The sequence below is a fragment of the Lacerta agilis genome, chromosome Z (assembly GCF_009819535.1).
Source record: "Lacerta agilis isolate rLacAgi1 chromosome Z, rLacAgi1.pri, whole genome shotgun sequence".
In the NCBI taxonomy this organism is placed as follows: Eukaryota; Metazoa; Chordata; class Lepidosauria; order Squamata; family Lacertidae; genus Lacerta; species Lacerta agilis.
The window spans coordinates 6,100,527-6,124,114 of record NC_046331.1 but is presented as its reverse complement, the minus strand read 5'-3'; the positions used below and the strand labels follow the sequence as shown (position 1 = coordinate 6,124,114).

The 23,588-nt window shown below is 44.8% G+C and overlaps 1 protein-coding gene across 1 annotated transcript in view; it reads right to left on the bottom strand.

The window, feature by feature from the left end:
- Positions 1-23,588, bottom strand: part of ASTN2 (astrotactin 2) — a 627,871-nt gene that overhangs the window by 7,248 nt on the left and 597,035 nt on the right. The window contains 1 exon segment of the mRNA XM_033137815.1: positions 1,566-1,666. Coding sequence (XP_032993706.1) covers positions 1,566-1,666 — 101 coding nt within the window.

Below are 23,588 nucleotides of genomic sequence, written 5' to 3'. Positions count from 1 at the left end.
CCACCCTCGGTCATCAAAATCCCCACCGCTACCACTTTGCATCCTGGGAATATGGTGGCGAAGGTCTAGGGAAGGGAGAGGCATTTTGGCTCAGCAGTAGTTAATATATTATGTGTGTGCACATCCATCCTAACAAAGCAAGTTTCTGATTTACAGCAGGCATCTGAAGTCTCCGTCTAATATTAGCTCCTCACTTGTGTTTTCAAGCACATGGAGGGACAAGACACACCTCTTTGAAGTGCAAGGAGGAGGTGTGAGGATTATAAAGTAGGTGCCCAGGGTATAATGGCCTTGTATTCTCATCTGGCCTGTCCATGATGCCTGCACCCCTGCACATGTACATGCACACACTAACACATACATATAATTCAAACAAGGAAATGTAGTGTTGGATGCAGTTCTGAGGTAACCCCCTCACAAGTTTCAATGTTAATGAGCTGCATATGCCTTGAGGCCGAACTACTGGTCAGCAGATGTTGGAAACAACACGTGTGAAAGGGAGGGACACTAATCTGGCCAAAGTTGCTACTGCAGATTCTACGGTACTGTTGGAGGATCAAAGACTGCAGCTCTGCTTTGGGAAAAGACAAGGTGATGTCCACTCAAGCAAGAATTCCAGAGGAAGGATCTACCATATTAACTGAATAATAGAATTGTAGAGTTCAAAGAGACCCCATGGGTTTCCTAGTCCAAACCCCTGTAATGCCAAATCACAGCTAAAGAATCACTGAGAAATGGTCACTCAACCTCTGCTTAAAAGGCTCTCCAAGGAAGAAGAGTCCACCACCTTCTGAAGGAATCAGTTACGCTGTCAAATCGTTCTTACTATCAGAAAGTTCTTTCGGAAGTCTCTTTTCTTGTAACTTGAAGCAATTGGTTTGGGTCCTACCTTCAGGAGCAGGAGAAAACAAGATTGCTCCATCTTTCATGAGACAGCCCTTCAGATATTTGAATATGACTATCTTATCTCCCCAGTCTCCTCTTTTCAAGGCTAAACATACTCCCTCAACTGTTCCTCATAAGACTTGGTTTCCAAACCCTTGATCACCTTAGCTGCCCTCCTCTGCATACATTACAACTTGTTAATATCCTTCTGAAACTGTTGAGCACATACCGAATAAAAGAACATTAAGAAAACACTACTGGAACAGGCCAAAGGCCCATCTAATCCATCACACTATCTTCACAGTGGCCAATTAGAACTTCATGGGAAGCCTTCATATAGGTACAAATGTATTGAGAAAATGTCAACATTACTGTGAGGGCAATATCCCATCTCCCCCTCCCCTCCCCTGCCACACCCACCCACCCATGACTGGACTCAGAGCAGCATGCAGAGGCTTCACAGGTGGTCTTTCACCCCAGCTTTGACCAAAATCAACCCTGTGCAGCTTCAGCGAGGCTGGTGCAGCATAAACCTCTAGACCTTGCCATGGAAATATCTGAGCAGTGTGCTAGATTGCTAAGGACTTGTGTGTGTGTGTGTGTGTGTGTGTGGACAATTATGAAGGTGTAATTATGATCAATTATGACCATAACTCAGCTCTGAAGCCAAGAGCTTTTACCCTCTGCTTTGCTGTCATCCACCAATGGGCAAGCCGTTCTCAGAGTGACTGTGCTCAGCTCGGAGTGTCTTCCTCGGGTGTCCACAGCATAGAGGGTGAACCTGGAAGAGAAGAAAACTATAAGGTCTCAACCGTGAAAGTAAAGTTAACATAATATGCTGGAATGGCTGAAATTATGGTAACCTCCATACATTCTGGTACAAGATGTTGTCAGACTGAAGCAGGAACAGATAACCTTTCTCCTGCCAAGGTATTCCCTTGGGATTAATCTCTCTCTCTGCCTGAGGCCCCACCAATTAAGTGGGACTCACAGAGATGGCTTAGGCTGCAAGCCAACAACCCTTCATGTTGGTCTGTGATTGGATTTGGTGAAGGTGTCCCTCAACCTACATAGTAAAGCTAGCATCATTCTGCCAGTAGGGAGGTCAGTTCTGCCCACTGAATATTCAGGCCAACAAAAAGTCTGCAGGTGGGATCTATGAATCCCTGGTCCAGGGGCAGGGATGGATTGAGCTACTTCAGGGTACACTGGAAGTCAGACCCACTTCAAATGTTTGAAAGCACAGGGTTCAATTGTGGCCCAACTGCAGCACCTGGCAGAACAACTGGACCACCCCCCTGTCTTCCATCACAGCCTACATCAACAAGGTCTGAATTGCCCTGTAAGTCTTGTGGTAGTACACTGCCACCAAACGTGGTGTTTCCAATGTACACTAAAGACACAAATGAAATACTACTGTAGGGGTGCTTTCCCCCCCCATACCTGACATGTAAAAAATTACTTTTGGGTTAATGCATGAAGGTTGATTCACCAGCCTTTGTTGTGGTGGCACTCCCTCCCATTAAACATCAACAAGTGCCATCTGTATTGATTTTTTGTGCATCTTGAAGATCTTTTTCTTAACGAAACTTTAATTGCAGGGTTTTTGTTTTGTTTTAATTCCAGTCTATATCTGCATTTTATTTCAAATTGTTCTTATATGTGAAACTGTTTTCATGTTTAATTGTTTTAGGGATGGTTCATAGGAGGTGATTCATATATGAAACTGTATATTCTGGCGTATAAGACTACTTTTTAATCCAGGAAAACCTTCTCAAAAGTCTGGGGTCATCTTATACGCCGGGTGGAGAATCTGCGGTCTAGTATATCTCAAACTCTATATTGTAACTGGAAAAGTTGGGGGTCGTCTTATACGCCCAGTCGTCTTATACGCCGGAAAATACAGTAGATAAATAAATAAATAAATAAATAACACTGAAGACATGCTCCCAAATTCAGAGTGTTTGAAGTACTGCAGGAGAGCACACACATCCTTCTGCAAAGTGCATGTGGTTCTAAGCACACCATTGTGCCCTACTGGGGGAAAAAGAAGGCTAACACATGACATCTGGAGAGGTTTACACTGTAGAAACCCAAGATCCCCTCATCAGAAGCAGTCCAAGTAAATCTCTGAATAAGCTTTCAATTTCTTCCTCTCCCTCTCCCTCTCCCCCTTTCATATCTGCAATCACTTTCCCCCCTTTCTCCATTCTTAGCTAAGTGGTGCAAAACAAGCAAGCAAACAAGCAAGCAAGCAAACAAGCAAGCAAGCAAACAAACAAACAAACAAACAAACAAACAAAGCAAGAATCTTGGGCTGGCTTTGACAAAGAGCAGATGGTCCAAGCTGCCCAGTGTCAGGTCACCTGCTGATGGAAGGCAGGCAGTTGTGCCCTTGAAGAGGAGCGGGAACTGCTCTTTCTGAAAGCAGATGCAGCTCAAGTGGGATCTGGATGGTTACTTAACGGCAAGTTGACCCCTCAAAGTTCCTTTACTTGTGACAAAAGCAACACTCCATTCTGAGCATCTCAGCCGGGACACAGCCTGTGCAGTTTATTCCCTTCCAGACACCCACAGTGGAAACTGACTACACCAGGGGTGGAGTAGAATGCCACATTCCCTTCCATGTGCTGGGGTGTGTGGAGCCAGAAGCAAAAGCGGGCACAGCAATTTAACTTAACTTTACCTTTGTGCAGTGGGCTGGTTTCAACACACACCCACACACCCCTTTCTGTCCTCCATTCAGGCAAGCAATAAGCATAATCAGAGTTTGGGGAAACATCCTAGCCAAGAAAAAGCACTCACGGAGGGTGCAAAGCAGAGCCAGTGAACGTTGTGGGCTGGGGAGAGTTTGGAGGGCCAAACAAAGAAGGAGGGCTTCCTTTGACCCACGGGCCTCCAGTTCTCCACCCCTGGTCTACACTTTTTATTAACCTTGGGGTTCCTTACTCACTGCTAACTGTTCACACAAGGTAAGCAGGGAGAAATGTTGGACAACCAGCATGGGACACAAAGGAAGGAGTGGAGTTCATGGGAATTTTAGTCAGAATTTGGTTGGTCCCTCTCCCTTTTGCAGATGACAGAAATCTGAGAGCTTGGAATCCTTATTCAAGCCAACCTGATGGTCACAATGGCAGAACACATGGTTGGCCACAGAAAGCTGAGCAGGACAGCTGCTCTGCTCTGCTGGGGGAATCGTTCCAGCTCTTAAAATATGATGGCTAGCCAGGCATAGCCCTTTTAAACTGTCAATCTGGATTTTGCAATGTTGAAAGGGGGAAAAACAGAAAGAAAATGCTATGGGGAGGTATGTAAGTATGGTGATGGGATGAAAGGGAGAGGCACCGAGAGAGAGAGAGAGAGAAATCACATACCGAGAAAGGGATAATACAGCCAGGCACCAGATATGTAAAATATGCCCATTAGGCTGTGGAGAAGGGTCTGAGGACACACAGGTTCTAAAGTATGTTCGGAGTGGAGACTATCCAGGCTCTTCAGGGACAACTGGATGGAGAAGCTGGTTTGCATGTCTGTGTATGAAACATAAGAGCTCTGCCGGATCAGGCTAGTGGTCCATCCAGTCCAGCATATTGTTCTCACTGTGGCTGTCCAGATGCCCATTGGAAGCCATTAGTAGGACACTCCCCCCCCAACTTGCTCCACGACCTCCAACAGTGATGGGATCCATTGGAAGAATAACATTACGATCTTGGATAGTTGCCATGGACAGCCTGAATTTGTCTAACCTTCTCTGAAAGTCGTCCAAGATCGTGTCCATCACTACCTCTTCGTGGAAGTGAATTCCATATAGGAGCATATGGCCTGAGGAGGCACCACAGATCTGTTGCCTCAGCTTTACCTGTCACAAACTAAGATCCTAATGAGAAAGTCCAAAGCTCAGCAACAGAGCACAATTCCACATGGGGAAGGTACCTGGTTCAAACTCTTGGAGATGTTGGATAGCTACTGCCAGTGGAAATATGTTGTTGGATAACACCTCACATCATTCCTGGCCATTGGCCATGTTGGCTGGGGCTGAGAAGTGTTAGGATTCCAGCAACATCCGGAATGTCTACAGGCTCCCATCACTAGAGTAGATAATACTAGGCTAAATGGACCAATGGGCTGGTTCAGTACAATTATGTGCACCTATTGTGGAGAAGGTCCATAGCTTAGCAGCAGAGCACCGGCTTTGCATGCAGAAAGTACCAGATCCCAGTCCTTGGCCGCTTCAGTTTAAAGGGTACAGTTGGGGAAAAGGACCCTTAGCTTTGCATCTTCATTTGCAGTTTGTGGAGTCAGCTATGGTGGGTGAGGAGCATTGTGGAAAATGTAAAGGATGGCTAGATTTGAGATATTTACATGCAGATGGTCTTAGGCTCAATCACCAGCATCTCAAGGTAGGGCTGGGAGAGACCCATCTGTAAACTCACTTCCAGACAGTGTAGACAATACTGACCAAATGGAACAAAGGACTGACTTTGTAAAAGGCAGCTTCCTGTTGGCCCTAAGCAGTGAGACCCTGCAAAGGTGCTGGGACCCTGGAGGCTGCCCAAGGATGCGAGGTGCTGAGGAAAGCACTGCCCCCTTGATCCTGGACTCCAGCACAGATGCTCCTCAGCAACAACGGGGTCTCCTCTGCTCTTTTTCAGGCCGCTATAGCTGCCTTAATGTACCAGCACAACTAACACACCCAGCTTCTATACATCTGTGGGCAGATTCTGAAAGAAAATTGGAGAGAAGCGTGGATGAAAACTGACTTTGTATGCATCTTCCTTGAATTTTTTTTCCTTAGTAGAGGCTGTGAAGCAGAGGCAAGTGCTCTTGGCAGGAAGGACCAGATTCTGTCCCACCCCACGAAAAAACCCACACCCTTCTATTTTTCTCTGGGAACTGCCTGGTCTTCTGGTACCTTATTTCCCTTTTTGTAAAAGCTGCTTGTGGTGGATGACTAGGTGTCCCCTTCTATGACATCTCGTTCCCTCACAGGGTCTGTGCAGCTGGACAGGCCCAAATATTAAGAGCAGAGTGTTCCCAGCAGCGTAAGCACGGCTATATGGGGCCCCACATCTGAAGGGATTGGACCATGCCAGAGTTTATTGCGTACAGAACAAAATGAAAGCCACAGCCCAGGAACAAAGGCAGGCTGGTGTGTGTTTGTGTTTCAGCAAGATCTCTCGTCTTAGCGATAACAGCTGCCTGGGTTTTGTTTTCTGTTTTGTTTTGTTTTTGAGTTGGGGAGACAACTATTTTGCAGAATCCAGCTCAGCCTTCAGATCACAAAGGCAAAAATAGGCAAAATATTGGGGCTCAGATCCTTGGCTGCAGGCTGTGAAAACAGGCACTTCACCACTGGCCTGGTTTCCAAGATGTGTCGGCATCCCTGATCTGTAGTAACAGATAAAGGTCTGTACATATATATGCAGACAATTAGACCCACCCCATAGAGGCACCATTCCCTCCTCCCCAGCTCTGCCCTTTGCTGCTATTTTTTGGTCCAATAGCAGTGGTGGACCTCACGTTTGGGGGGGAGGAGAGAGAGAGAGAGACAGAGAGAGAGATGCAAGATAGACCCAGTAAGCTTGAAGCTAGCCTGTCCCTGCTCTAATTTGCTGTTTGGCACAATTTGCCAGGTGGTGCCAATCTGAAGAGGTCAGTGAACAAGAATAACATGTTGATGGACAGCGGCTGTCCATGCAAAAGAACCAAGGTGGCATGTTGTGAAGGGATATGCGATTATGAATGCAGTGACTATCTCCTGCTGCTGTGAACCTTCCATAACAGTGAGATCAGCAGCACAGAGTCATTGCTCTGGTCCTCTCACCATCCGAGGTGTAATCAGCAGAAGGTGATCCATTAGGGTGAGTGGAGCACTGCCCTGCCAATCTCAGTCTGTCCTCAGATAGCCCTTCCCTGCCTGCCTTCCAACTTACAACCAATGTGTGTGTGTGTGGGGGGGGCAATGTCTGTTACCTTCTGGCTCCATCCTCATTCTGTTCTCCCTCTCATAGAACTCCACAGGGGGAAGGAGAATGGGCGCAAAATCAAAATGAGTGGCTCTGGCTCCACCTACTGTTTGTGCTGCTTGTCTTCTGCCCTACCAGTTCCAAGGACTCACATCAGCTAGGTCCTGGACCTGGGGTCCCCCACCCCAGGCCTATAGAGCTAGAGGGGAGGGGGGATAAGGAAGAAGCATACCAACAGCAAGCTGCCCCTGAAATTGATGGGGAATTTCACACCCACCAAAAATCTAAGAAATCTCTCCCCGCCACCCCCACCAATTCTCCACCTGCCAAAGAGACTACAACATTTGGGCACCATTTGGGTTCAGTGCTACTTCAGAGCTTCACAAAATAAGGTTATGTTTGTGGTGTGGGTGTGGGGGTGTGGGTGTGGGTGAACTGTGCAATGTCTCAGGAAAACCAAGCAATGCAGCTTTCCTCCGGAATGTCAATGTAGTGTGCCCTCACCACTGTAGGCTCCTCAGATATCTGTGCAAAAATGTCTACTCAGAGGCTGCTCAATTTAAAGCATATATTTATACAAATATAAATCAAAGCCACAAGAATGCATTTCCTCTGCTCGATGGCAACTTTGTGATTCAGCATAATCAGGGATCAGTAAATCAACACATAAAACCTTTTCACTATGCCAATAAAATAAACGGAGCCTTTTTTCTTGGATTTTGGAATTTCAATGGGTGAAGCATATTGACAATGCCACAATAAAAGGAAGCTCATAAACAGATCCACTTTGCATACTCATTTGGTTGTGGTGGCTTGTCATTGAGGATGGGGGTAAATTCTATGAGGGGAGAACAGGATATCCCTGTGACTATAACCACCTCAAAAACAGCAAATCAGCAGTGGAAAGAGGCTGGAGGGAGAGCTTGTTGCCCAGTGTTTTTCTCCCCTGGGGTACACAGGGGTACGCATACCCCTAAACATTTTGTGAATCTAAGTTTGGCCTCATTGAGGGGCAGTATTTCAATATGAATAGGAAAAGAGAGTACCCCCTAAACATTAAAAAAAAGAAAAGAAAAGCACTGCTAGAACCTGAGAAGAAATTGCCAAAGCAAGGTTGGGGAATCTGTTATCCTGGACTTACAGCTCCCATTAACCCCAGCCAGTATGACCAATGGTCAGGGATTATGAGTCCAAAGACATTTGGAAGGCCACAGATTCTGCCCCAGAGTAATTGGGGGCAATATCCTGTAGTTGCTATGCTCAACAAGAAGCTATGGGCAGCTATAGACATTGGCTTTAGGGCTTTGCAGATGGCTTTCTGATGCCCTCAGCAGGCCCATAACTTGACAAGATTATATATGGCGGAGATAACAGCGCTCAGATTTGCAGGGGTACAATTATCCACATGACAATTATGAGCTATTTCAAGGCTGATAGCATCTGGAACTGGCAAGAACCCACAATGATGCATATTGCTATATCCTAGTGATACAACCTCAACATCACAATTTGCTGTGTTCCAATCAATGAGGAATCACCATGTTCAGATGTTCTATACTGCTACCCCAGAGGCTGCCAGAACATGCCAGAAGCAGTTCCATGTCTTCTAGGATTCACCATCTCTTTCAGTCAAAGCATTTGATGAGTGTTTTGCAAATGCTGCTTCAGCTAGCCCTCAGGCCAAAGGTGCCCTGAATAAAAGTTCAATGTTAACACTGAATCCATTAGTCAAAGGTTACAGCCTACCAGCTTTTTATAGTTCTAGTGCTGGAAGTGCCTGAAGACACATCTGAAAGCTGTTTAAAAGCTCAAGACCCCTTAAGTGAGAGGGTCTCCAGGGATTGGCATCAATCTGACAGCTGGAGGTGGTGCGAAGAGGCTCATCACAATGAGCAAAGGAGAAAGAAAATCAATATCCTCCTCTTGAAGTAACCAAGGAGATGGTGCAGTAGGGGAGGCCCTACAGGAAGCATTGCTTTTGAAGACCCTCCCCAGATGGGCCCACCTTGTAGTGCAGCATCGTGGCCTGGTTATATAAACTAAGGGCTCATCCAAACTTCCACTTGTCCCACCACTTTCCCCCAGGAAAACATAATATTTACTGCTGAATCAAAGCTAACGTCAATTGGGTGTTCTGTGGATTGATGTTTGCCCCAAAGGAAAGTGGCGAGCCAAACAGGAAACCACTCAGACCCATGCCTAAAAAGAATGGGACAAGTGGAGGTGTGGATAAGCCCTAAATCCTATGGGCTTTATGGTGCTGTTTCAGAGTGACAGAAATTGCTCCCTGTCCCTTATATGATACTGGCTGGATCTAGACACATAAAAAAAAAAAAAATCAGTTAAATGTGTTGTAAGCCTCATAAATGGAAATCCCGTTGATGAAAAATAGGACTCCACAGCACCATCTGGTGTCACAGTGTTATAACACACATGAAGCACTTTTTATTTACTAATGTAGCTGAGTCCACTGGTGGAGGAAGGGAGGGGCGGGGGAGTGCACCACCCCCCGGCACCATCGGGGATGGAGGTTCTATCCCGGCCGCCTTCCCGGACATGCAATGTGCACCCCCCATCGCGCCAGGTGCACACCCTCGCAGGGAATGCCACGCCTCCATCTCCGCCCCCAGTACTACTCTCCGCCCCCAGTACTGGAGCATGCAGTTTCACCACTGGCTGAGTCTGCTGGTGTGCAGTCAAAATGTGATTGGCTGTATATCAATCTCAAATCACCAGGCTGCTGCCGCCATCCCCCATCAACTGGGATCGCCTTGGAAACAAGCCTGTTTGGTGAAAAATGGTGGTACTGCTGTAGCTTGGGGGAAGGAACAGCTGCAAACTGTGCTTGGGCAATAGACAACATCTCATATATGTGCAATCCATTTTGCACCTGGAGTGTTTTTTTCATGGCAAGAATATGTCCTTGAACTCTAGTGATGCCTCTTGCTTGCCTGGATGGAGGACAGAGAAGTGAGTGTCTGTGTTTGTAAACTAGCCTACTGTACAAAGGCAACATTGATATTCTGCCCCCCACCTGGCATGTGGCTCTCAGAAGTATACCCAGAAAGGAATGTGGCTTTGGGACTGGAAAAAAAATGTTTCCACTCGTAGTTTAAGGGAACAAATAAATAGGCAGTGAATTCCAATGAATAATTAATTTTCTTCAGGGGTCCCTTAGTGCTAAAAATCACTGTTAATGTGAGGGAGCTTGTGCATAAAATCACTAGGACTTTTCAGAGTGCAAGACTGACTGAGAGGCCAAACAAGATGGTACATGCATCTAACGTCTTGCTTGGTCCTGAAAAGGCAAAAGAAAACCCACTTTTTAGAAGTGGAAAAGAGACATAGGTTATGCATTTGGGAGGGAAGGGGTAGAATAAAGCACTATACATATTCTAGCTCTTAAAAGTTACTCATAGCAAGTTACCTTAGGGGGTTGTGGAATCTCTTTTCTTGGACATTTTACAAAAAAAAGTTGGACAGGCTCTGCGTGGGCTGCTTTGCAGTCTGCTTACAGAGTCAATGGGTAATTATCTCCGGATTGTTAACCTGGGATAGCAAACACTTGTCTATAAAAGCAATGAAACTGGGGACATCCCAGTACCCCTACCCCTGGCTTATTGCTTTGAGTAATCATTCAGTGATCATCAATCTTGAATAAAGAGAAATCAAAAGAGATCCTGCTTTTTTAATTTTCTGATTGGGATATCTTATGTCAACTGGCTACAACAACTGATGCGTGCCTTGAACACGCGGATGAGTCATTCGATATCCCAGAATGTGTAAGCATGCACGTAAGTCCTCAGATGTCAATGCAAGCATGCTTTAGGAAAGGAGGTTGAATTAGATCATTGCTTTTCAAAGTGTGGTTCCTTAGAATCCTATCAGGCTACAATGACACAGTTATCCAAAAAGTGCAGCAGAACATTTTTCTAGATCAAGGACAATGAACTTTTTTTTTCATCCAGGAGACCACATTCATTTCTGCGCAATCTCCCAGAAGTGTTGGACCTTGGCATCTCAGATTTCAGTGGCACCCTGTGTGACGCCAAAATCCAGTGGTCCTCCCTCTCAACTTCCATTGAAGTAATAGTGGTGGAACCTGCTCTGGCGCTCCAGAAGCTCTGTACCTGGAGGGACCGTACCAGTCACACTCCCCTGGAGCCACCTCTCCTCCCAGGAACCACATGCCAATGTGGCAGAGCAAAAAAATGTAAATGTAACCTGGAAAAGGAGCAGCAGAGTCAGTGGGTGCCACATCCCCTCTTGGCTCTGACCTTGCTTATGTGACCCTGAGAGTGTTATAATGTTCAGAAGATGGCCTGTCCAGGTACAGGTTTCCTTATATGCACACCTGCACAGAGACCACAATAATTTGTCACTCCTTAGAAACTTACTGGGGTTCCTCAATTAAAAGACTGGCAATGGGGGACCAGCTTCACCACTACTGCACATTCTTTTTATGCAACGCACAGCTGCAACAGTGTTGGGTGTGGTGCAAAGCACCCTTTGAGAATTAAAAGTGGGTTGAGAGTTGCATCACTTCCCAATTTTTCCAGGAGACATCTCCATTCACAGATGACGATCGTTGTTTTGAAACAATGCAAAGTTTGCAAACACCTGTTCACTGGACGGGAAAAGCACACATGATCCAACTCTGGTGTTAGTTCTCAGAGGCCAATGTGAACTGAGTATGCATTCTAGAACATATCCCGACATCCTTTAGTGTGCACAGAGGTTCCATTAGTTGCTTACTTGAGCAAGTGTGGTGCACTACAGGGATGCAGAACCAGTGTCCCTCCAGATATGGTTGGACTCCACTTCTCATCATCCCTAGGCAACAATGCCAGTGATCAGGGATGATGGGGAGTGGTAGTCCAGCAGCATCTTGAAAGCCACATGTTCCTCATACCTTGAGTAGTGGCTGGAGTGTGGGACTTAGATCAGGAAGGCCTAGATTTGAATTCATAATCATCAACACCTTGAACAATTCACTATATCTTAACTCAACCCAAGCTACAGGGTTGTTGTGATCCAACAATAATGGGGAAGGGGGCTCCCCTTGAACTGCTTAGAGCAGTGGTTCCTAATTAGAGGTCTGGGGACCCCTAGGGGTCCACAGAAAACACACAGGGGGTCCACGGCCCAATCTCTTGCCCCCCCCAACTAATTTTTTTGTCATTTTTGCATGGTTATATCACAAAATTTATGGTCTGTTTTTAGCACTGTGTGATTTTTCAATATATTGGCCAAAATTTGTTTTGAAATAATGATTTTGGCCTGGCAGTATGCAGGAATATATCACTCCTTGTGTGAGGAGGAGCAGGCCAGCCGATTTCAAGGCACTGCTGATATTGCACAATGATCTCAGTCGATAACACTGCTGATCTGAGCTGCCTTCTCTCACGCTGAGAGAGAACAGGGCAGCTGATCGCCCTCACTTCAAGTCACTGTGGCACTACCTTCCCCTGGCACCGAGGTGGAGCAGCTTTTCTCAGTCAGCAGGAAAGCAACCACAGTGGGCGTGCATTTTCACTGGCTGCCACCACTGGCTGCCCCACTGATAGCAGCTTGATAGTCCCCTATACCCATCCCTTCCCCCTCAAACCCTTCCGCTTCCTCTCCTCCCCCCTCCCACGCATTTGATCTCCACAGCTACTCCTTCCCTCACCCGCATGCCTGATCTACAATTTCAGACATCAGAATATTGCAATATTTATCTGCTGATACATCACATGTTGAAAACCAGATATCAATCAGGCCTAGACTGGTTTTTTGTTTTGTTTTTAGTAAACCTAAAATCCTTTGCTTATTATGGGCTATCCCACATTTTGTTAAAAAAAAATGCTTTGTAGAGGTAACTACCATAGAGTTATCAAATTTTTCAAAAGTAGGGGTCTGTGGTTTGGCTTTTGAAAAACTGGGGACCACAGGCTTAGAGGAAGGGGAGAATAATAATAATAATAATAATAATAATAATAATAATAATAATAATAATAATATTTAAACAACATTTCCTAAAGGCAGAAAGTTTGAAGAACACTGCATTAGACAAACCATTATATCTCATCTAATTTTGTGATCCAACTAAATCCTTTCAAGCTTTACCATGTTTACACAACAAATATGTCATGACCTGCCCTGAGTTTTTAGGATAGGGTACAGCAGAATTTGGAATAAACAAACACAACAGACAGGAAGGAAGAGAATGAAGTGGTGGACGGGGTGGCCAATAAGTGGTTCTAGAAAGGGGAATGGGCTTTGGGACAGAGTTTGTTTGGAGCACTAATACCAATGCTCTGGTAAAGAAGGCCCAGCAGAGACTTTATTTCCTCAGACTTTTAAAGAAGAGCAATCTGAGTGAGAGACTGCTGGTGTCCTTCTATCGAGGCAGCAGAGAGAGCATTCTTACATACTGTATCTGTGCTTGGTTTGCCAGTTGCACAGTCACCGACAGGAAAATGCTCCAGAAGGTCATAACCACAGCCCAAAAGATTATCGGTCATCCTCTCCCATCTTTGGACGAACTATATAGCTCCCATTGTCTCAAAAAAGCAAACAGCATTTTACAGGATTCATCTCATCCTGGATATAGTCTGTTTGCACGGTTGCCTTCGGGCAAGAGATACAGAACAATTAAATCAAGAACGAAAAGACTAAAAAACAGTTTTTATTCCAAGAGCTATAACTATTTTAAATGCTGTAACCAAATGATATGATCTTTGGGGAGTCGTGATGGATGTTATGTATGTGTATGTGTGTGTGTATGTGTGGCTGTAAATGTATAAATGCGTACATGTGGCTGTAAATGGGGGATGGCATTCAATTTTGTTGTACTACGTACAATGACAATAAAGTATCTATCTATCTATCTATCTATCTATCTATCTATCTATCTATCTATCATCTATCTATCTTAAGAGAAATGCCCACAGAGGATGAGGCGGTCATTGTGACTGGTTGTAGACAAGTCTACTATGTTGGCCCAGAATAGCATTTCCCTTTAACAGTAAACTCCCCTTATCTGGGTCTCTTTGCAATGGGGGTGAAAGCACACTGAGCAAGTAATAGCTGGCAAAGAATCCAAATGAATGCTATGAGCTAAGAAAGGAGATGCTGGGCCATCAGGGAGAGGGAAACAAACAAACAAACTTCGAAGCTGAATTAAGGTCAAATCAATAATCACTGTGTGCATGTCAGGATGCGCTTGAAGTTCAGAGTAGATTTGGAAAAGGGCACTTACTGCTTCAGGCTCAATGGGATTTACACATTTCTGGTGAGCAAAATAAATAAATAAATATGTGTCCCTCTTTGAAGTTGAGCAGATGTCTCCCCCGCCCCCTTTTACATCATGGAATGATAATAAGGCAAGATACATCATGGAGATGGCCAAATCTAGCAGAACTTCAATGGTAGAGAACTGCTGCTACAGAATATTTGTCCAACTTGACCAGGGACATCTGTGGCCCATTGTACTACAACTCCCATCATCCCTGGTCACTGGCCATGCTAGCCAGGGTTGATGGGAGTTGAGAGTCCCGTAAGCTCAAGAAAACCAAAGGTTCCCCGTCCTTGAATTGGCCCATATTGTCTACTCTGAATGGCAGTAGTTCTCTGGGTCTCAGGCAGAGGACTTTCCTGTCACCTGCCATCTGACCCTTTCTAAAAACTGAAATTGCAAGGAATGGTTCCTAGGACCTGCTTCAAGCAAAGCATTTGACCTACCAATGATTCACCTAGCCAGGCTCAATAACATATATTCCCACCTGGAGCCTGCCTTGTATCATTAGGGAGGTTTAGTCCTGCCTTCATGTAACATGTGGGATACAGCAAGTCAAGGGAGGCTCCCTGGATATGATGTCTTTTAGGGATATGCAATTAAAAAGACATCTGTTGATGGAGATTTTACATAGTATCAGGTAGCTGCTTGTAGTAGTGGCTAGGTACCGGAGCTTTGAGATGGATTAAAGTCTTACTTCCAACACAAAACTCAATGAGGTGGCCAAGCTGCTATCATTCAGCTTCAGGGCTCTTCCAGATGGTCTGTTTATTCAGCATGCAATCTGATTTGCTTGCACAAAGTTTAAGTGGTGGTCAAACTATGCCTGATATTCCTTGAGCAACCATTTCTGATTGTTTGCATGGAGGTTACATGACAATGAGCATTGATCCTGCATTCATCTTGATTTCTTTGTGGGGTGTTTTTGCTCATCTTCCTGTTAATCATTTGTTCACCCCACTGTCCAATGTATTTCCCAGTTACATTCCAACCCCTCAATAAGTCTTCTTTTTAAAGTAGATTTGTTGTGCTGCGGCAACACAGCACTTCAATCTACTTACATTGTAGAAACCTAAAGTTCCAATTTCTGTTTGAATTCTTCTGTGGCCTGGAGGCACCCACAGTCTGCTACCCATAATATGTGGATGGTGAGACTTTGCAGAGTAGTTTTAAGGACTTCTGAGATGTGACACGGTATGCAAAGTGCTCTGAAAACTTCAAAAATCAGTGGCAAAACTGAGTGGTATACTGTATCATCTCTCCAATCCAGTCCATACATGTGGTGTGCCCATCTGGCCACCAACATCCTTGGATGTTGATGTATGTGAGGGGGAGGGGGCTTAACGTTTACATTCATCTTACACATGGAGAAAACCTGGCAGCTGACAACATGTCTTGTGAGTCTATGCACTTTGGATTTTAGGCATGTCAGCTGTATTTAAACACTGCAGCCACTTGGCAACACTGGGAAAGGGAAGGCAAACTAGGTGGGCAGAGATAATGCTCCTATTCTCATACATGTGGAGTAGGGAGACGTACCATCCTATGCAGTTTCATATCCATGCTGAGTACTATCACTATCTTATCCAAAACCAAACCATTGTACACTGAGAGAGGGTCTGTCCTCTAAACTGAACCTCAAAACTTTCCTTGTAAACTCAGGAAGGAGACTACACACACACACGTGGCAACTTCAGTCAATTTTGTCCCTGCCCCCGCTAAAATCAGAAGCTTCCCCCCAGATTTTACCATTTCTGATAGCAGGGATATGTGTGCTATAGGTGACAAAAAATGCATCTCATTATTGCACCCTTCCCTCCTGCTTTGCAACAGCTTACGGACAAGAACTCCCAGGCAAAGGGTTTCTGTGCCTATAGCCCCTGTGCTTCATATAGCATCTTCTGTTCTACACAATATATTTTCATTATGTGTATCACTCTTCCTAACACTACCCTCCCATTCATTTCTGCTCAAGTGATGGAGTCCCCCCCCCCCAGCTATCATTAAACACTCCCATCCTTTGCTTAGCATTAAAATCTACTGGTGGGGGAGGGGAAGAGAAGAGTTTCGCTGTGTGTGTGAGGAGACGCTCCCTCATCACTGTCATTGTCCTGACCCTAGTGAGAGCTCTCCATATAATCTGAACCACATTGCTGGCTGATCAGATAGAATACCCGGTAAATAACCTTGACTCCAGTGGTCAGGAAAGGTAGGGATCCTATATCAGAGCCCATGAATGATTCACACACACAAGTCACAGATGGCAATTTCAGGGGGCTGATGCCGTGCAAGACTAGGGGATCTCTATGGGGTTCAGATTCCAGGCATACACCAAAATAAATTCATCAGCTCCCCTCCAAAGGTCTGCTCCAGTGTACAAAGGCAGCTCAACAGCAGCAGGGCCTACCCAATTATTTTAAAGATGGGCAATTTTAGAGGGACTATAGCTCAGTGGTAGAGCACATGAACAAAAGTTCTCAGGTTCATTTTCCAGGTCCTTGGATAAAATTATCTTAGGCCTTCGATGTGTGTGGTTTTATCTGTATGAGAGAGGGAAGACTTTTCCTGAGACCTTGAACAGCACATGCAATGCAATAGCAGCACGACTGGAAGCCTGTTGCGCAACAGATCACACAATCATTTGCACCACTTGTTCTTGTTGTTTAGTCGTTTAGTCATGTATGACTCTTTGTGACCCCATGGACCAGAGCACACCAGGAACTCCTGTCCTCCACTGCCTCCCGCAGTTTGGTCAGACTCATGTTGGTAGCTTCAAGAACACTGTCCAACCACCTCATCCTCTGTCTTCCCCTTCTCCTTGTGCCCTCCATCTTTTCCACTAGGAACCTGCTTATACATTCTGTTGCACAACAGTGTTCTGCTGGGGCAAACATTTCACAAGAGGAACAGATATACCTTATTGGCGTCTGAAAAAGGTTGTCTATGGTATTAACCAAAGTGGGAGGTGCTAGAATCAATGTTGGAATGAAACCAACATGAGCCTTGGGTTCACTTTCCAGTGTCCTTGGATAAAAATATCGTAGGTCTTCAATGTGTGTGGTTTTATCTGTGTGAGAGAAGGAAGACTTTTCCTGAGACCTTGAAGAACCACCTGCAATATTGGATAAGGAAGATTATAGCTCAGTGGTAGGTCTTGTTTTGCATGCAAGGGGGAGTTTCCATGTTTACTTCCCATCTTCTTCAGTTAAAACTTTCAGATAGCTGGTGACAGGAAAAAATTCTGCCCAAGATCCTGGAGGGCCAGTTTGTGTAGAATAGTGGTGTTTAGCCAGGTGGATTAATGGGCTAACTGAGCATCAGAGATTGTGGGGGGGGTGGTGGTGGTGTTGAGCTAGAGGATTTGAAGCTTGGTTTTATCTAATACAACCGAAGCCATCCTCATCTTGCCACAGTCCGCAATGTGTTTACCTGTAAATGGCTGCCTGGAAGCAAGCACATAATCCCAACTAATGTGACTGAGACTGCTGTTCCTCTCATTCATGTGACACTAGTCATTTAGTGGGTGGGGGTTAAGATTCTTAGATACAGAAAGGCATTTTCAATTGGGAGGTGCTTTTGCTTTGTGCTTTGCCATCAAGAGATCTGGAAGGTCAGACTGCCAGGCTTGCCTTGGTACTTGATAATCTGTCTTTGTGCAAGTGGCTCAGTAGAGATGTTGGTCCTCCTTCCTCTATACCAGGGGTCAGCAACCTTTTTCAGCCGTGGGCCGGTCCACTGTCCCTCAGATCTTGTGGGGGGCCGGACTATAGTTTGAAAAAAAAATAATGAACGAATTCCTATGCCCCACAAATAACCCAGAAATGCATTTTAAATAAAAGCACACATTCTACTCATGGGACAGAGTAGATTCCAATTTATCTACCCAGTATTTTCTCTACACATGACAGACTAAGGTGACTTCTGTGTTTTAATAATGAAGGCAAGCTCCAACCCCCAAGATTATACAGAAAACAAAGCCACATTCTTCACTATAGCCATCAAAAGCAGACCACAATTATGAAAAGGAAGATGAGCTTGGTGTCAAAATAGTCTGGTTTTTAAACTTCTTTTTTAATTGTTCATGGATTTTGTTAATTCTTGTTTTTAAGAAGGAATAATTTGTGAACAAGTATAACTAGGATTGTATGCAGCATTCTCTGTCCACGAGGGTATTTCACAAGGAATACAATGCAATAGCTGCACAAGTGGAAGCCTGTTGCACAACAGATCACACAATCATTTGCACCACTAGGAACCTGCTTATACATTCTGTTGCACAACAGTGTTCTGCGGGGAAAACGTTTCACAAGGGGAACAGATACACCTTATTGGCATCTGGAAAAAATTGTCTATGGTATTAACTAAAGTGGGACGTGCTGGAATCAATGTTTGAATGAAATCCTTATGAACCTTGGGTTCACTTTCCAGTGTCCTTGGATAAAAATATCTTAGGTCTTTGATGTGTGTGGTTTTATCTGTGTGAGAGAAGGAAGACTTTTCCTGAGACCTTGAAGAGCACCTGCAATATTGGATAAGGTAGATTATAGCTCAGTGGTAGGTCTTGTTTTGCATGCAAGGGTGAGTTTCCATGTTCGGTTCCCATCTTCTTCAGTTAAAACTTTCAGATAGCTGGCGATAGGAAAAATTTCTGCCCAAGATCCTGGAGGGCCAGCTTGAGTAGAATAGTGGTGTTTAGCCAGATGGATTAACGGGCTAACTTAGGGTGGTGCCGGAATCAATGTTTGAATGAAACCCTTACGAGCCTTGGGTTCAAAAGGAGGGTGGCAGATCCATGCCTATACACCAGGGGGACTGGTGACAAGTATCTGTTGCTTCTGGTCTTTGTCGATTACTTGTTAGCGAAGGGCATCACCCAGAGAGGGAAGGGGGGAGAGAAGAGAACTGTCTCAAGCTTCTCCAATTTTGCTCCAGTGACAGGTGCATAACAGTTTCTATGTGTGTACCCCACTAGGCACCGTGGAGAAATTAGATTCAGTTCGCACTTTCCAAAACATGAAAACCAAAACACAGCCATTCTTAGTAAACTGTGGAATATGCATGCAATAAAAATAAACAAATTGAGGTAAAGGTGAAAACAGGGGTGTAAAATGGGGCTGAAGAATAGAAGAAATGGCTTCAGAAAAGAGGCTGGGAAGGTGCAAAGGGAGCTTAGTAGCTGCATGGTGTGGTAAGGGGAAGCTCTAGGGGATTCATATGGGGGCAGTGGTAGTGAGGTAGAGGGGTACAGCCCCTAGAGGTACATCACAAATATATATTCACAGTTAATCCTTTCAAGATGTTTCATAGGAAGCAATTCATACATTAGATAAATAAATTTAAGAAGATAGTTAAGAGCTGCCTGGGCTCAAACTGAGAGACTTTGGGTTTGTGTACAGCTGCCCCATATGGTGATTCACCAAACTGCACATTTCTGCATCTGTCTCAGTAATTTAGTTATCTTCAGGATATGGACTGAGCCCACACAGGCTGGCCATTAGGTCTTCCTGAACAAGAATATTAGAGGGCGTCCTGGTCACTCGAGCAGACTTTGAGTTGTTTTGCAGGAGAGAATCTATCACATGCCGGAAATGCAAGTTTGCATAATTAAAAGTATAATAAAGAGTTCTGTCAAAACAAATCTGCTCTAAAAAAAACAAACTATTTTTATTTGTTTGTTTGTTTACAGTCAGGAAGGTGACAGGGCACTGCACTAAATGCTGGATAAATGGCTGATTGACCGGAAGACGTATAATGTCTGTGAAAAGAAGTAAGAATGAATAAAGAGGGGACATCATATTATTTCCATGTAAGCTTTGTGCAGGCAAATCAAGGTGAATGATCACTAAACATGTCAACTGGCGGTGCCCCGTTTTGTGCTACTAGGTCTTCTTCAGCTCTGGCATGCTACTGTATCCCTTTCACTGCTCTACCTATTCTCTAACTTTGAAGACAGCACATCTGTTTAGGCTGCAGTGGACTGATCAAACTAACGTTTCCGGTTGTAGGGTATAAAACTGGGAGAAGGGCGATATGTCACTGATTTGGGGGGATGGTGGGAAAGGTCACCAGAGCTCTTTACAGTTCTAATTGGTTGGTGGGTGTCATCTTCTTTCCCCCATAATGTTTATTGGAATGGGGCATTCTGGGAAAGACAAAATGACAGCTGTCAGCTGATGAGTACTGCAAGAAGCTCCTGTCCTGCGACTTTCGCCTCACCCTCAAAATGGCAAAAGGGAGGAAGTGGTTCTGCTCCCTCTTAACCCTACAACCCTACCACCGAATTCAGGCTAAACAGCTGAACTGTCAAAAACTCAGCCAAGACCTAGTTTCAATTCGAATAGGCAAAGAATGTGAATACTTGGATTGCCTCTGTCATTGCAGATTCCATGGGTTGCACAACAAAAGCACACTATTATGTATGGATACTAATGTCTCTTGTTTGAGGAATTCTTTCCCCCAACCTCCCGACATGGGAGGGTTCCTATTTATTCAAATCGTTTGATTTTTTTTTAAAATGCAGTCTCAGAAACCAGACAGACAGAAAAGGGAAACCCACAGGGGGATATGATCCCGGCAGAAGTATGTGCCGTCTCTGACCAAGAAAACATCCTCTTGTGGCAGCACCACAAAATATGAGAGCTTAACTGATTGCAAAACCAAAGAACAAAGTGACATGGTCGGATGGAGAAAGGAATTCGAAATCTTGGAAGCTTCCGGAAGAGCACCCAGCAACCCCAAACCACCCCTGGCTGTGCAGTGAACCGATGCTTCCAGCTGGGCAGTGCCAGGCTGAATGCAGAAGAACGTCCTTTTGGGTCCAGCCCAGCTGTCCAAGCAGCCAAACATCCTGTCTCTGAGGGGAGGGAACAGATGTTACTGTGGAAGTGCTCAATGGCACATGGCCAATCATGGAGTGCTCTGGGTCTTAACTGAGATTTGCTTCAAGTTCCTGGGCAATTAAGGCTTTGGGGACTGTCCTCAGCTAAATAAAGTAAACCTGGGTGAACCTGACTAATGTCCACTGATGCTTCCCAAAGAAAATGTGAACAAGTCTTTTTCCAGCAAGGCTGGAGGAAGAGTTCTTTTAACTGAAGCTTGAGTTTTGAGGATGGGAGATGAATTGATTGCTTCTTACAGGAACAGTACAGGTAGTTTGGTTCAGCCGAATCACCTTGAAGCTGAATTTATTATCTGAAAGGGTGTGACAGTATAATTCAGAGGCCGCTGTGGATAAGGGAGAGGTTGATGTCAGATTCTGTCCTCGTGCAATGGCAAGGCAGAATGGTGTGCAAATGGCTTTTTTGAATTCTCCACCCCTATTTATGGGCAGAAAAACAAATTAAGTCCATTAAAAGAAGCCTTTTTAGTCCAGCATTCTGTTCTTACAGTGGCCAAGTAGATTATTTATATGGGTCAGGAAGCATCACTTGACTCCTTCTGGCCTACTGCTTTCTTGGCTGATATGGCTGCCATTCCCACCCCACCCCCCACCTTGCCCAGAGCTTGGTAATGGCACACAAGGCTGAACCTCCTGCTCTTTCTACCCTTGAGGTTGCCAGTTCAATACCCAATGCAGCTAAAAAATCTAGACATTAAATAATTTTGTTTCATAGCAATCCAAACAGTTAAAATAGGCAGAAAGAATAAAAATCAATACTTCATCCGATCCTGGATGCTCCCTTAATTATCCCTAATTATTTGTTCCACAACCATGAATGCTGTTTTGAATACCATCTTCCCAAGTAAGGACTCAATGGAAGAGCAGCTTCCATCTTGTTCAAATGGGGATGTAATTATGCCCTTTCCCTGCATATGCTTCCTTGCTATGTGTCTTCCCAAATGAACACGATGTGAAACCATTTTTCAATTCTGTCTGCATTTCAGCGAGAAACATACAGCTGAGCATGGGGTGCCAATCTAAACCTTGGCCCATCCTGTTAATCAGCCCTCTGATAGCTGTAGACATAGGAAACATCTGTTCTCATATTGCTCAGTCGTGGGAGAAAACCCATTGGGTGGTCTCAGGAGATTGAGCCAAATCCCCCCTGGAAGGGGTTGTTGTAGAGATGTGATGCAAGTGAGAATCACAAACCAGGTTTGCATGCTGGAAGAAACAATGACTAATAATTCACCTCTCTCTGAAGACTGTAGAAAGGGAATGAAGCTAACATTAATGCCCTCCACCTAATCCAGTGCCTACTGAATATAGGGTTTGCACCGGTTTTGAGAACTGATTATCTAGAATGGCTGGCTAAGAAGGGGAATGCTGTGTTGCCCATCATCTGTCCCAAAAAGGGGTTAGGAAAAAGAGAGAGGAAAGAATGAACAAACGAAAGGAAGGAAGGAAGGAAAAAATAGTCCACAAAGGTGTCATTATGTTTATGGGCTTAAAGCCGAAATAAAATGAGTTGAGTCCACAAAGGAGAAAAGGAAACATATGAATTGCCTTGGATGGCACCTATCGTTCAGTACGGCACCCCAAGTCCAGCCACCGCCCCCCCCTTTCCTCTCAGCCTTGTGCTGGGGCTGCTGGCACGGCAGCATCTCCCCCACGATAACTGTGGTGGAAACATTGGGTCTCAAAAACCTTGAGTTGTAAGAATGCCTAGCGCAGCTGGGATTGGTCCAAGGGTTGCTATCAAAGCCTGATAAGCAGCAGCAGCGGCTGGACTTGGGAGTGAGTGGGAGCGAAGGGGCCGCAAAGACGTAATGCTTTGCGTAAATGGGAGATTAGATGGAAAATGGAGGTCTTTTTTCAATTAGAAAAGGAAAAAGGAAAAAAAAAAAGCAGGCGGGGGAAAAGTAAGCAACAGCACCCTTCTGGAGATTGAACAGAAATGGCACTTCTTGTGCTTGTGGTGTTTGTTTTTAAGTTGCTGCAAAAAACAAAACTCTGCAGGGCAAAAAGAATGCATACTGCAGGTGTCCGTGAGGAGGTCCTTTGATATGGTTAACTGATTCTTGGGTCAAGTGAGCTCACACTGTAATCTTGTCCTGAGAGAGCTGCTTTGGACCACCTCACAGCCTAGGCTTGCAGGCTCTCCTTTGGTCTGTAAAAGTGTTCATTCAAGGCCAGCTTAGAAAGATAAGTGTGTGTTTCTTTGTTCTGTGTTTTCTGCATCACAAAACAACACACTTCAAGAAGAGGAGGAGGAGGAGGAGGAGGAGGAAGAGGAGGAGGAAGGTATCAATAATAATGTCCAGAGTAATCCAGGTGGATTTTGCATTCTGAAATTGATGAAGGTTTTTCCCAGATTGACAGTATTTTGCTGGAGGGATTCAAACACATGACAGAAATGTAGGTTTGCACAACTGAAGAGGATTAGCACAACAAATGCACTTTAAAAACAACGACAAAGAAGTTAGAAAAGAGAGGGGACATGCACTGAAAAGTTGACATGAACCAATGCTTAATTGGAAGGTGCATAACCACCAGGATGACTCCTCATCATCATATA